Here is a 15,050-nt window from a genome sequence, read left to right as displayed (position 1 = left end):
GTATTTTCGTAGGGTTTTCATAAAATCCCAATTTAGGGCACGGTTCCACGCTACTGTGCCACTGGCAACAGATACAAAAGAGGAATTGCTGCCAACAGGTTTTGTTTATGCTGGAGCTTTTACTTCTCTCCTTAAAAACGCGGTCATACAAACAGCTGGATTCTTGCAGTTAAGGGGGAATAACCTCTGGTAGGGTGGAAACCAGGATGGAGGGGAGAAAAGGAGATTTTTCAGATTGGTCTGCCACTGACAGAGAGTAATAGGGAAGGAATTGCAGCCTTCACAGCAAAAGGGCAGGGAAGCTGCTCATGGGGATCGCACCATCCATTGGCGAGATGCACGTGCCCCTGGGATGACCGGCAGCACCTTTTTCATGGCAATGTAAAGAGCAAGATAAAAGCAGAAGTGAGTGCTACCTTATTCAGTGGAATAAAATGGAAGTTATGTTTTTAAAAGGCAGAAAGTTATCAAAGCTGGATTTCGGCAAGGAAGTTGGTGTTAGCACTCTTCATTAATGCTCTAGCAATATATTTATTTACAAACAAAGTCTAGCAAGAGAGAACCTCTCCTGAGAGCCATTAGGTACTTATATTAGCACAGAATAAGATGTTTGTTACTGTTTTCTCAAACTTGATTTGCTAGCCTAACAGGAGCACCCTTCAATCGGGCTCAATTAGCTTCCCTAAGCCACACTCCTGTATCTAATTATCAAAGACATTTCTGGACATAATCAGGTCTTGAGCACTGGCATACACCCAGTATCCCCCATATGCTAGGACCAAAGACATCTGGAATTTAAACACAACGTGCAGTGACTCTATTTTTTACCTATTTCTTAGTCTTGGGTCAGTGCCTGCTCTAACGATCTTCTTTTTCAAGTCTTTTATAAGTAAAACAAATGAATATTTTTACCATACCTCTTTATGTTTGTGTTCTTTTCTCAGTGATTTTTCTAAAACTTTAGCTTCATATTCTGCTCTTGGATGATCCTGTGAAATAAGTCATATTTAATAAAAAGCAAAATTATTTATTTTCTATATCAGCTACCTATGAACTGTTTGCAGGTCGATTTCCTGATAATTTCTGAGTTTTCTAACTGAATTCTAGTTCACTTGGTATGTCATTCATGTCAACTGATAGTTGACCGTAATTTAAAAAAAAAAGTTAAATCCCGTATCATTCACAGTTCTACAGCAGCAACTGCAGAATGATCTGGACCCACTATCAGACACTCACGTGCAACATGACGTAGATTAAGTTTAATACATGAGAGTATACAGCACAACCTGCAGATAGCATGATTCATACCAAGTGACATTATGCTTGGATTTTAATTACCTATCTTTTCAATAAAGATTAGATTTTGCATGTCATTAACTGTAACTGCAGTGATCCTCAGCTCATGAGGGAAACAGTTATCTGCTGTAAGTATGCAAAATACTTGGCTTTGGGATCCCAGAAAATTGTCAGTTGGGGTCTTCCCCTAATCCTGTCTTGGACAGCATCCACAGATGACCCGTGTGCATTGAAGGAGAGGGTGTAGGAAACACTCAGAAGTAAGAGACAGCCAAAAGATTCAGAAAGATTCACGGATCCAGAATTCACGATAATTACGCATTCACAAAAGATTCAGAATTCACAGTTATGCATCGGATGGGAAACAGAACGGAGTTGAAAAAAGTCTGAACAAGTGGAGAGGGGGAGGGTGTAAAGGCAAAGCAATCAGTGGGAGATCTAAAGAAAATCTGATGCTCGAAAAAGAAGAGGTGGAGATCAAAAGATGGCATTCACCAGTAGACATGTAATAAAAAAGGTAGGAGCAATTAAAAAAAAATGTTTTCCAAACCTTGACTGCCTCCTTCAGGAAACCAGAAAAAAACACGAAAAACAAGAAAAAAAACACAAAAAAACAAAAATTTGATTACTGAACTGTTGCAGATCATATTGGATTTATATTTTTTAAATTACATGAAACAAACATAAGTACAGTGGATGGCTAGACGCTACCAGACAAAATCACTCTACTCATGTTCTACAACATTTATTAACATTACTATAAGTATTGTATGAACTAGGTGTCCCTAAACCACCAGAAGATTAGACACTTTGGGTTTTTGTATTTCACTTGAAACCCTGATTCTTCAACATGATACTAGCTTAAGTTTCACCCCAATCAGAAACAAGAGGGGCTTAAATTCTTTGCTAAACCCATGACTGTATTACCTAACATTGACTACACAAAACAAAGAAGAAAATATACTTTATTAACAGCTGCTGTTTTAGCTGTGTAAGAGCTCTGAACTCAGACACGAAGGGGACAGACACTGGAAAGATACAGTTAATCCTTTCTACTTTCATGTATGCTAACAACAAGTTACCAAAAATAAAAGAGCAGTACAGTATCCAGGAAATAAATCCCTATATTCTCTCCCAGTAAAATAGGTATGATCTAGCAAAGCACACAGCATAGGGGCTGCTAGCATAGTGTGCCTAAATATATTATGGAGGAGATAAACATATTAAGAGGAGATAATTCAAGCAGAAAGATTTTGGAGGCGAGGGGAACAGTAACTGTGCCAGGCTCATCAAGCTGCATAGTGTTAAACCCAGGGCTGGTGAGGTTTTTGTTTCACATGAGCAATATTTGTTGTGTATCTATTTAGAACATCTAGAGATATGACAAGGGCGGTCAGACTTCTTTTAATAATAACAACAGTAAAAAAAAAAAAAAAAAAAAAAAAAAAAAAAAAGCCAGCCGTCCAGCAAACAAAGCAGCGAACGCCTGTACAACCCGTGGGTCCTAGCTCAGATCCCACAGCGGGGTTTTCGCAGCACAGCTCGTCGCATACGATGGGAAAATGGAAGGGACCTGCAAGCCTCCGCCGCCTCGGAACCACAGTACGGTCCAGGGCGAGGCTGTCGGGGCTGGGACTGCGTTATGGTCTAGGAAGGCGTCTCCTTTTTTGTAAAGCGGCAAAATTAAAACCCAAAAGGTGGGATACAGCTTCTCAGCCGGCTGAGGATGTTCCCTCCTTTCCTTCTAAAACTCCATTGATTTTTAAGACCTTTTTTTCATACAGATTCAGCCCTTTTCCCCTTCGCGCTATTTAGCACATTTAATATAAACCTGGCTAGGGATATTTTTTTTTTTTAGCACTGTGTCCACCCCCCCCACACTCCCACACTGTGTCCCTCCCAGTGCTCCAAGCCCACATGTCTGGCAATATTTTCTTAGGTATTTTCCAAGTCAGGGCTTGATCCTGCATCGTTAAAGTTAATAGGAATTTTTCAGTGCTTTTTTTACAGTGCTGTAACTTTATCAACTTCAATACATTCATTTCTGATTTACAGCAGCATGAGATGAATGAGGTCCTTAGCTGTTAGCACCCTGACATCAGCCCAGCAGTAAGGTCTGAGCTGTACATTCCATGCCTACGCTGCTAGGTGTGACCCGACTACACACTTCAAAAAAAAAAAAAAAAAAGTTTTTGTGGCTATACAATTACATTTCTATGGCAACAAGACATACTAGTCATACCCTTGCTATAAAAACCTCAAATCGTTCATGTACAGAGATTTTCCTTTCTTCTAAATGACAGAACCGCCCCAAGAGCAGTTCCCTGTGAGGCAACGTCTATGGGCTCGGGACAAGGAGCTATCGGTAACGCCACGGTGGAAGTCAAAGAGTCAGAACTGAAAGGACAAACCTCCTCCTCTTCAAACCCAGTCAGGTCCCACCTGTAGTTGAGACGCATCTGTTTTCTCTTCCAGTGTTCCATAAAGGTGGCAGCTGAAACAACAGTTCAACAATTATTTCAACATTTTACCAAAAAAAAAAAATCACATCAGTCTCTGGGATTTGTCTGAAGAGGCACGTTGGCCATGCTCCGCGTTGCCTGCTGTACGTCTGCAGGCTCTTGCCTCCAAAAGGTCTCAGCAGGTGCTATATCATATATACTGGGCCAGGATAACTTCATTTTTGCTACTCTTTTATTCGACAGTAATGTCTGTCTGGGAAATACCGATTAACGGTGCTAGTAAGCCAAACTTTTTTATCTAGGCAAGCTGAAAGAAAGGGCATTTATTACATCCACAGCTTCATGTAGAGAGATGCCTCCAGTTTTTTAACGGGTGTAAGAAAGTCAGACACCCAAACTTACTTAAGTATTGTATGTGTGACTAATGACATTGTTGGTCTTCAACTGCATATAATCCATCCATAAGCCCAAACAAACCTGTGTTTCATCTATACAAAATATGAATGATTTAATTAACCTTGTACTGATAGGATAGTTATTCCCTCAAAGATATCAAGATAAAGCATTTTTATATTGTTATAATTACTTCCATCAAGTGGTCATAATAGTATGGTTAGCTCTAATCATCACACCCAAACCCAAACACTCACGCCCGTGTGAAAGCTGCGGGTGGACAGGCTGTTAAAGAGGAAGCCTTTAAGGGGTTTTAGCACTAGAAACACTGCCATTTTCTTTCTGATGGAGAAGACTTACAGAAAAGAAACCTCATTAAAGCAATTTTTGAGTCACAACGAATGATCCCGGTCTATATCAGTCTATCTGCCTGAGACCGAGCAAGTTCTCAGAGGACATATTTAGATGCTGGGAATACACCAGTGCTGTATAATAAATAAGTGATTATGAAAGAGGCAAGTCTACCAAGAAATGGTGTTCCCAAGGGAGCTTCCTGCAGTGAGTATTAACAGATGTGCTCAGCAACATTCATATCCAGAAAAACCAGAGCCAGGGAGAGGGTAAGAAAGTTGGATAGAGAGGAAAGGACATCCCCATGACTGGAACCAGGCTGGAGTCACGACATTCACTGTGAAACCCTCCTGTGCAAAATTTACAACTGAGCCCCTTTAGAAGCTTCCTGTAAATTGGGATGGCCATAGCTATATCTTAATAGGGTCTGTGTCATGGTCCTGGAATTGCCTCCCCGCTCCCTGCTGCTGGCAGGTCTCGTGCCGGGATCTGCAGCTTCCATGTACAGCAAGAAATACGGAAAATGAACGAGAGGTTGTTCGTCAGCGCTACTAGAAATCCTTCCGTGGCACTGTCTTACAACAATGCAAAATGAAAAGACTTGCATCTGAAACACAGCCAGCTCATTCCAAAAGCCCTCGGTGAACATGCCAGGTAGAGATGCACCGCTGCTTTGCCAAGAGTACGCGCATTTTCATTTTTCATCTGGGCCCATAAGCATAAGCGGAGCTTAAAAATTCCAAAAGGTTACTGTCCAGATGATCTTATCTGGATTCTCTGACATTTTTAATGCCATTTAATACCAAACCGCACTGGGCCACAGTCCATGTTTAATGCTGAACTTCTGACCGGGGCTCAGGTGTGGTGCTATAGCTGTTTTAACGCTTGCGTGAGTGGAGTTCTCCAGGGTGTTACAATACTACCACCATACAGAGAAAGCCTGGCCAAACGGTTGCTCACAATAATACCCCTGAACTTGGGCTAATTTTCTTGCTATGCTAAGGATGCCCTGGGTCACCTGAGCAGGTTACTTGGGTCTGCCTCAACTCTTCAACTGTACGTGAACCTAACAAACCTTCTCACTACATGCAGAGGTGCTCACAAATGGCACTGGAGACTATCTGTGTGCCTACATTTGGAGACAGCCAATTTTTGTTGATACCATTTCCTTAAAAAATAAAGTGCTTGTTTGATTTTTTTTAAAATTGTTTCGAACAATTTCTTTAGAAATGAAATTTTCAATAACGCAAATTCAAAATGATGTGGAAAAAACCTCTGATTTTCCCAATTCGAAAAGAACTTTTTGAAACAACAGTTATTTTATATGGTATTGTACCACAATAAAATTTCATGTTGACCCCAAAGAACTTGAGGAATTTCACATCCCCCTCCAAAACTATCATCTCAGATATTAAGCCTGATTTTGTAGAGAGCACAGAAACTGGCTTCTGCCAATCTGCCTTACTTTGCCCAAGAACGTAAAAAATGGATGGAGGGACTCATAGTTTTTTGCTAAGGTAAAGGGAAGCAAACAGAGTTACTTTTGGGACAACAGAGTATTATGTGCTGAGATCCACGTGGGGTTCACAATAATGACAAATAAGGGAGACCGAAACTGATACGTGACTCTCCACGTGAGAGAATCACACTATTTAAAGTCTCTGACACGGCACCCTGCTCCGGGGTATATCACATTTCTCCCTATATGCTACATGGCAAGATGATCTGTAAGACAGTGATCTCTCCTCTCTGCTGCGAAGCTGGTCGCGTTCAACCTCCCCACATTTCCTAGCTTTCCCTCCGAACACGCAGCGCTCCCGACTCCCCACCGTTCCCAAAATCCCTCTGCGGGACCGTCCTTGTCCTTTTCCTTACAGTACTTGATCATGAGCTCTTAGCATTGCACCTAAAACATAGTCATCTCAAACGGAGACCCTGGCCAAAAAGGCACTGCTCTAAATTGATTTACGTTGAATTGTACTCAGATCAGTTCAGATGAATGTTAATGTATGAATGGTTCCCTACATACTAGAACAAATAAAAACTCGGGCTACGCTTTTAGGATTAAATATAATCCAAAACAAGTTATTTGCTAGCTCGCAACAAGGCGTACAGGAGGGGCAAACATCATCTTGTGCTGCTCTCACTGATGCCGGGAGTATGTGGCTATCAAACTTCAAAGCTGGGGGGAATAACGCACATTTCCTTATTCTCTATAGCCTCTCTGTATAGAGCTCCCAGTTACAAACATGGGTTTTGGAGCCCATGGGTTCCCTTTTACCTTAAGAGGCTCTCTTGGCCGCAGCGAGGACGACGGGAGGCTCCCCTCCGCCAGCACCCATGCCTGGTGCTGGGGTACCCGAGCAAGGAGGTCTCCATCCCTCCTCCAGCAGGGAGGAGAAAAGCCCTTGATAACCATTCCTGAAGACACTCTCACAAAGGTTTCATGAGAGGGTTAATGTTTTTAACCACGCTCGACAGACGTGCCAAGAAAGGTTAAGTGACGTGCTCAAACTACAGGAGCAGTCGGCCTCAGAAAAAATACCTATAACATCACTGCTCCCGCTTCATGGTCCGCATGCATGATGTCTGCCTGCTGATAAACTTAATTGCATCTCGGAGCACACTCAAGAATCAATCTTGGTTTGTCCTGAGACGCTAAAGGCCATTACACTTCCCTGTGGAGCCCTCCCCGTGACCCCAGAGTACATTAATACATTTCTTCTGTAATGTTCTAAAGTGGAAGCTGGCTCTGCAAATAGATTTTTTTTCTTTTTTGGCAAGCTGTGCAATCCTGTTAATGAAATTTTGACATACCACGCAGCAGTTTTATGACAGATGCTTAACAATTTCATTTGATATTCATCTTGAGCAACTTTTTGTATTTTAGCCTTCAGTCCAGAATATAAATTTGGGGGTGACAGTTTCATGGGAAAGAAAAAAAAAAAAAAAAAAAAGCGAAGTTCTTTATATAATTAACTGCCTGAGTATAAATACACTGCTTTATCTCTTCTGTTTCTTCCTGTTGTATTTTAAATAATTAAAAACTTAACATGAAGGCATATGTCTTCTTACCCCAGAGAGCCATGAAGACAGAGAAGAAGACAGTTGCAGGGTTATCGAACAGATGACTTGCGCGAGCAGTCGCACAAGCGGAGCTCATCTTCCAGTAGCTGCATGTTCTGTCACATAAGGGACACATGGTGATATTGTTTCTCTGGTCACACATTTCCATACTGCAACGAAGCAACAAGATATGGACAAAGCACTGTCAGTACGGCTCCATCTTCCATGCTCCGATGATCTCTTTTTCCTCTGCACGGCATCTGTTTCTGGTCTGTAGGACCATCAGACACCACCCTCACAGCGCTTCCCAGCTCGCGCCCCAGCGAGCAGCTCTGTTCGGAACCTACACCATTGTAGGGGCTGAAATCCTCGCGCGAGGCTGCTCTCTCCCCTCCATCCCCAGCCCTACGTCTATTCCAGGGAATAAAAGAGAGCATTACGAGAGGCATAAGGCTCTATGCTTTTTACTATAGGATCTTACGGTAAAAAAAAAAAAAAAAAAAAAAAAAAATTCTTGTTCTGAAATACTAACTACAGCAATAGATAAGGTACAAGGGAAGTGCTGAGTATCAAGAGACTGGAGTTCAACCAATTTATCTTCTATGCACTCCATCTGTGAAATAGCAACAGTGACCCTCCCTTTGACTTTCTTCAACTGTTGGAAACAGTACAAAGCAATCTTCATGAACAGAAAAAATATCTATTTTTTCGATATCCATTATCTGCTCTGTTACTCAGGGCTCATGGTTGTTGTACGAAGTATGTAATTTTCATCTGCAGCTGATGATGAAAAAATAATGCAAAATCATAGGGCTTCAAAAATATTATAATACAAAACCTACTAAAAAATTAAAAATAGGAGGACATCAAGATTTTGTTAATGTGACCAAATTGCTTATTTTAGGCATGTATATTCTTGATTCATCTTTATGTCACACAATGCCCTCCTCAGCATTTTATGATGGGAAGCACTAAACCTATCATTAGCAGTATTTTGTTGGTTTGTTTTAACATAATGATCTGAGTTAGGGAAAGAAAAAAAAAAAACCAACTACCTGAGCAACCGGCCAAGAATTAATTTTAGTACATCAATGCAAACTCCACAACTAATGTGAACAAAAAATGCTAACGATTTAAAAATGTGCTGCAGTTCTGCTGCCCACTCTCAGCCCTTGGTAGCGCTCCGTCGCTTACTGGAAGCAGAAATTGGTGGGACTGCAAACTTCCCCATCCCTGCAGAGGTGGCTTCATTTTAAGCACAGCTTCCAAAAGACAAAGCGTGCAGGGCGAGAGGAGGGAGAGCGGTGGGAGCACACCGTATTCCGGCAAGTGCCAGTTGGCAAACAGAGCCGGGGAACCACAGCCAGCAAAGATGGATCGGGGTGTCGGGCTGTGGGTGGCACAGGGCAAGCTCTAGAAACTGGGAGCCCCAGTTTCAGCTGTGCTCGCCCTAGGTATTAGTGACAAAACATTTCTAGAGAAAGGCAGTGTTTTACTTTGAGTTTCTAGTTGCCTCAAATAATAGAATCTATTTATTTATTTATTTTACCTTGGTATATTCTCATCCACAGTTGCACAGCCGTATAGGAAAACGATAATGCCTACAATTGAAGCTGGAATAAGCATTTGTGTATAAACTCCCAGCCAGGCAAAATATAGTCCAATCTTCTCTCCGAAGTATTTTCTGAAATAAAGTTTAAAAAAGAAAGGAGAGAGAGACATGTTTCCTATTTCTTAAAATATAACATGGCTAAAATTACGAATCACAGCTGGATTAAGCACGGACAAGTAAGATCTGACGACCTGTGGGAATTTCTTTCTTCTCAGAGGACTCTCTTTCTCATGATGCTTGGAGTTAATCCAAGATACAGGCACCATGAAAGCAAGTCAGTCCAACTAATCATTTTTTTCCTCCGTGTTTCTGCTGTGTAAATTGTATCTTTGGATCTTCTGTGAGCTAATCCTCTTAAAAAAACACCTCATCTTCTCCAAGGAGTCTCAGCTCTCACCACGAGCAAACAAAATTCATTAAAAGTACGTCCCCTGCAAGCTTTCACGCTAGGTGGGATACACCAGCGTGTTTCTAAACCCACAGAAAGCTCCTTTTCCCCCAGTGAACTTCCCATTCTCCAGAGACCCCCGGCGTGGCAGCGAGGGCAGCATCCCCGCAGGGACACGCGCCCGAGCATCGCTGTGCACAGCTTCCGCGCTGCCCCGTGGAAACACGACACGGAGGGCTCAACTCTCACCTCACCAGGTCAATCGGCTGATATTTATAAAAGACGCCGTAGCTCGCCCACTCCTCGCACAGGAGCTGTAAAACAGAAAGGCGAAAGCTAAAGCACCGCGTACGCGAGGGTTTTCTCCTTCGGTGTCAGCAAACTGCAGAGCTCACGCAGTGGATCCGGTCTCACCGCTTTGTGGTTTCAACCCGTAATCTGCCAATACACGCGGTCTGCATTAAGTATTAAAAACAAATTTGATCATTTGGCATGCTATAATACAGTGATGAATTCCAGTATATTAAAAGGCTCTTCAGCAACTGGACTGATGGATAACTATAGCAGGGATGGGGAGAGGAGTCCCGATTTTATGATCCGTAGGAGGTAACCAGCAGAATGGACATGAAAAAAGAATATGCTTTGAGTTACGAGACAGAAAAAGACTAGAATAAACTGGTTTGTTTTCACTACACAAACTATAATATTCAGCATCCATCAAGAGGTGCTGTGCAGAGGTGCCTTAAAGGCTGCATTTAATAGTTTTTTGGCTTTAAACTAAAAGACGACAATGGTTTCCACTCATCCTTTTGGTCAGGATATGGGCCAAGGAAAACAATGATCCCCATTAGTGATTTATAAAATTGAATCCCTCACAAAAATAGGTTCCTCGGAGACCTTCAACTTATCGTTTACTTCATAAAATACTTAAATAGCGCTTCTCAGATCTGATTTTTTTCTTAATTCAGTTCAGCTAACAGAGTGAACGAGAAATCAGTGTGCGGACAAAAAATACTGGAGAAGACAAACTGTGCTCGCTGGCCAGCCAGCCATCACCTCCTCTGAGGGGGGACAAAGGGAAGAGAAGGTTTACAGGTTCTGCTTGTGAAGTCAGGTCTCCCTTTTCTGCTTCTCTCCCTGCTTCAACCCAGTGACATGAACTTGCTAGCAGGATGTTCCTGGACCAGCTACTGATATTTCAAGGAGATGCTTTGATTGTCACTTCTGTTTTCATTAATTCATCTGGCAACAACATCATCTTTCTCCTCAAATATAAGAGCATGAACCGATTATTGCCGAGGTATTTCTTTTCATCGAACTTTGGGTAAAAAAGAAAAAAAAAAAAAAAGGGCAGAAAACTTGAGAGCTTGGTTATACAAACCTCCATCGGTGGGCGAGGGCTGCACAACCAGCTCAGCTGTGGAAGAAACTGCAACGGGGAACCAAGACCTAAACCAGTTATCATTACAGGGAGGGCAACATTATTAATCTTGTTCATAGAAGAACAGACCTAACAGGATGTTATTGCTTAAATCCGTAGGCTATTTTACCATGAGAAACTCGACATATGTCAGCCTCCTACATTTCTCCAGTGAAATGCAGCAAAGCAAGGAAGGGCAGACTGGGAGTCCCGCTGCTGCCCGTACCCATTCCTACTTCTCCCATTTTATCACAGAGAAGTCGTACAGCGAACAGCGTTTCTAGAGCAGTTTTGCAATTCTCTTGCCAAATCATTAACACAAACTTTCCAAGCTGAACTGCTGTACTTCTCGTGCAAATGGTTCAAGTCATTCAAAAAATACAGCTTCTTTACTTTTACAGAAATATGACGTCAAAAATATAAGTGGGCTGTGGATTTTCCTCTCTGCAACCCAAAATCATTAATCTTTATTGGTTGCCTTACAATAGTAAGAGCAGAAACTGAAATCTCAAGGCAGGCCTTTATTAAACAGCAACATTCTTGCAAATTTTATTTTTATTCTGCTTTAGGTTTCTTTCAACTACGTTTTCCAAACGTTTAAGGCCAGCTGCTGATGTCTGGGAAACAATTAATGGTTTGGGACATCTCAACATCCATGTGCACTAGCTAAGACCCCTCCTTCTATTATTTTTTTACCTCATTTCTACAAGCTAAATTTGTGCTGGAAATTAGATTCCTTTTCTGTGATCTCAGCTGGTCAGGCATATCAGGAAAATAGTAAGCTAAGGAGATTTTGCATCAGTGCCATGTTTCAGTTTTGTACACTACTTCAAACCAAATTTGTGCTTAAAGTACAAACAAATTATCTCATTTATCCTGACATTTATCAGCCTGATATTCAAAGCACAGCTTCAAAGACATGATTAGAGGAGATCAGTGCACTAGCCCTAAATATTTACTTCATTTCTATGCCTCAAATCTTTAATTTTGTTGTTAAAAAAGGCACAAGCCTGGCCTAGCACTGGATTAGATTAAAGAAAGCTGCAAGAAACCAGAAGAGACATGCTAAAACACACCAAAAGATTATTTGAGGGAACTGGAAGGCAAAAGCCAAGGTAAACATTTCCAAACACAGAGTGAACTTCTGAAATGAGTGAATTTGGGAAGTTTGAAAAGTTAGTAATGAAGATGATAATCCAGATGCTTTGAGAAAACATGGACTTTCATCCCATTTTTGGTTGAGCAATGTGTTGCCTAATAATGAAATAAACAGGTACATGGTATTTTTAACACAAATCAATAGAGGGAGGGAAATAACAGTCGCTGTCTTTTGATAAGCCATTTGCACCTTAAGGCCCAGCAAACCTTTAATTTTGGGTACCTATTTTTATATGACCAACCTGAAGAGCTTTAGATCTACATTTCCTATGTCCTGCATGTCCCCAGCATTTCTTTGGAGACGGGACCATGAAACAAACTGGAAAGGCAAAGTTTCAAGTCTGAAAGGCCAACATACATGGCACCCAAATTTAGTAGCTTCTCCTGAGAGAACTGGTCGTACCCTCTTCAGTTTTTGTCTGATACACAGAAAAAAAGCCTATCTTCTTTAGAGAAGTGTGATCGGGAGTATGTAGTAATTGCGCTCTGAATTTAAGAAATCAACATTTCTGCAGAGGGTGAAAAATTTGCTTTTTCTTATGAAACATAATTAGAATTTCTAATTCTTATTCATTTTACTACAGTGAACAAATGTCTTTCAGTATACAGACAATAAATACAATTTAAACCACAGACGTATGTGAAAAGTGATGCAATGCATCAGTACACATCCACAGGGCAGTTTCTGGCTGAACAGCGCGCATTAAAGCTTTGCTGAGAATGTCTCATATCTGATAAATATTCAATCTTTATCTTTCCCCATAACTTTTACGCTTATGTTTTCAGCTGCCTCCCTCCTCCCCCCCACCACTGCCAAATTCTGATCCCAGCAGCACATTAATTCAGCAGAGGTTGCAATGCTGAGACCGGAGCTGGCCATCAAGCAAAGTAGGATTTATGTCAGATATGGGTACCAGAATATGACTGAGCACAGTCTCATCAGAGCTGGCCTGAAATGACACCACCTGAACTTTCGTAGGAGTTATACGTAAAGGCTGTCAATACTCTTACCAACATGGCAAGAAATGTATCATTATCAAGCTTAGTAATTTATACATATCCATACTGCATTCCAATTTCAGGCAAATTTAAACACTGGAAAGTACTTCTGTACTTTTGCTGCTTGGCATTTAGTGCCTTTTTGCCATATTTTCTGTGAAATCTTGGCAAACGTCCAGATTCCAACAGGTGACTTGCAAATATGTTAAACCCCCTTTGTATCAACTTACTTTTCTGTCATTAGGTTCAACGTTTTCACCTTCATAATCACCCTTTAAAAAAAAAAAAAAAAAAAAGAAAATCTGCATCATTGAGTGAGTCATCCCCAGAGCTGCTATGCATCTTGCATACCCATGTATCCCACTCACTTAATGCATCAAAACCAGAAAAAGCAATCTGTAAAATAATGCTGTATTTTAGGAGTTCATTTGTCATAGCACACTTTGTCTTCTGTCATCAGGCACATTAAGAAAGAGTAATAATATCTGTCACTGGGGAAAAAGGAATGAATAAGTGATAAAGGTGGCCTAAAAATGTCAAGGGAAAGGATGCGGTATTGCCACGGTATTTGGGGTTCAGCTCAGTCCACTTGAACGAGAAGAGACCAGCTGAGAGAGCTGATCCCTATCCAGACTCTCCAAACACTCAGGGCTGATTAGATTTGAGGTTTTAATTTGGAGCTATTTTTAAACACGATAAAGGAGTAAACTAAGACAATAAATAACTTATATACAAGACTATCAGTAGCTGTCTAGAGATGTGAGACAAGTACATGCGGAGAAGTTTATTTAACCTTTCTGGATTTCTAAGTGATATTGCTCTAGTTTAAGAGTGCTTGACATTTATGATAAACATCAGGCAGATAAAGAGGCTGTTCTGGTCTCAGTTACACCAAGATAAAACATTTGCAGTCCTGTATAAAACCAGCGCGAGTGAGGGGAGCAGAAAACTAGGAAGACACACTTCATCTTCACATCCCATGCCGGAAAACCGGCACCAGGCTCGACGGCCCTTGTACGCTCACACCGCCAGTACATCGTGAGCAGCGTGACTGCCATGTCCCCTTGACATCTGTCAAGCCTTTCTTTAAGAGTCTAGCTAAAAGCGTGTCTTTGTCAGTTCTAGTTGTACCTAGAACTTCTATGTAAAAATGCCATCAGCATCCAACTGCTGCGCACCTCCGGCAGGATGGGGATCCCCAGCTCGGGTACGAGTGCCACCAAAATTCCCTACCTCTCTCTAATCCTCTCAATGAACACTATAGTTGAGCACGCTCTTGACATCTTACTGAACTGCAGATTTCATCAGTAAGAAGGTCTGCAGTCACATCCAGTCCCATAAAATATGTCACTCCAAATTCTTGCTTATGGTTTTTCCTCCAATGGCAACCAATCGCACGGACACACAGCCACTGATGTCTCTGTACGAGCAAGCGGGATGCTGGGGGATGTGGATGAGGGAACCTGCCACTCGGTGCCCTAGGAATAAATATGTTTCCTAGCACTGATGCCAGGGACATCAGGAGCAGAAGGTCAGAAAATAACAGAAGCATTTCATTTGCTAAGCCACCAAAACAACTCTTCTAATGTTACGTTCAAACATCACTTATGATCGCCACAGGTAGAACAGAGGTGGGGAATTCATTAAAAGCGAGCAGGATGATGGAAACAACCTGCAGAAGTTACTGCAGTCGTGATACAAGCGAGCAGGAAGTCAGGATCCAAACCACTCGTGTTTGGGATGATGCCATTAATACGCAACACATTAAGGATTTCTTGGTGTCCGATAGTAGACATGTAAAATATATTCCAAGATCACTTACATCATGCAAAGGATATGCAGCACTGTAAACTCCATTGGCAAGCAGACTGGTGATACCTTGAAAAATAAAGACATAATAGTTAT

The 15,050-nt window shown here is 41.5% G+C and overlaps 1 protein-coding gene across 4 annotated transcripts in view; it reads right to left on the bottom strand.

The window, feature by feature from the left end:
* Nucleotides 1-15,050, bottom strand: part of ANO1 (anoctamin 1) — an 83,069-nt gene that overhangs the window by 17,385 nt on the left and 50,634 nt on the right. For 2 of the 4 annotated variants that reach the window (XM_030039544.2, XM_030039548.2), the window contains 8 exons: nt 14,968-15,023; nt 13,376-13,417; nt 9,818-9,882; nt 9,118-9,252; nt 7,578-7,738; nt 3,708-3,790; nt 1,847-1,858; nt 918-989 (listed from right to left, as the gene is read on the bottom strand). In XM_030039544.2, coding sequence (XP_029895404.1) covers nt 918-989; nt 1,847-1,858; nt 3,708-3,790; nt 7,578-7,738; nt 9,118-9,252; nt 9,818-9,882; nt 13,376-13,417; nt 14,968-15,023 — 626 coding nt within the window. The remainder of the gene's footprint in view (nt 1-917; nt 990-1,846; nt 1,859-3,707; nt 3,791-7,577; nt 7,739-9,117; nt 9,253-9,817; nt 9,883-13,375; nt 13,418-14,967; nt 15,024-15,050) is intronic. The other 2 variants (XM_030039546.2, XM_030039549.2) reach the window with 1 other exon arrangement.

Source organism: Aquila chrysaetos, chromosome 16, assembly GCF_900496995.4.
Source record: "Aquila chrysaetos chrysaetos chromosome 16, bAquChr1.4, whole genome shotgun sequence".
NCBI lineage: Eukaryota > Metazoa > Chordata > Aves > Accipitriformes > Accipitridae > Aquila > Aquila chrysaetos.
Note: the sequence above shows the minus strand (reverse complement) of the source record. Positions and strands in the feature narration are given on the sequence as shown.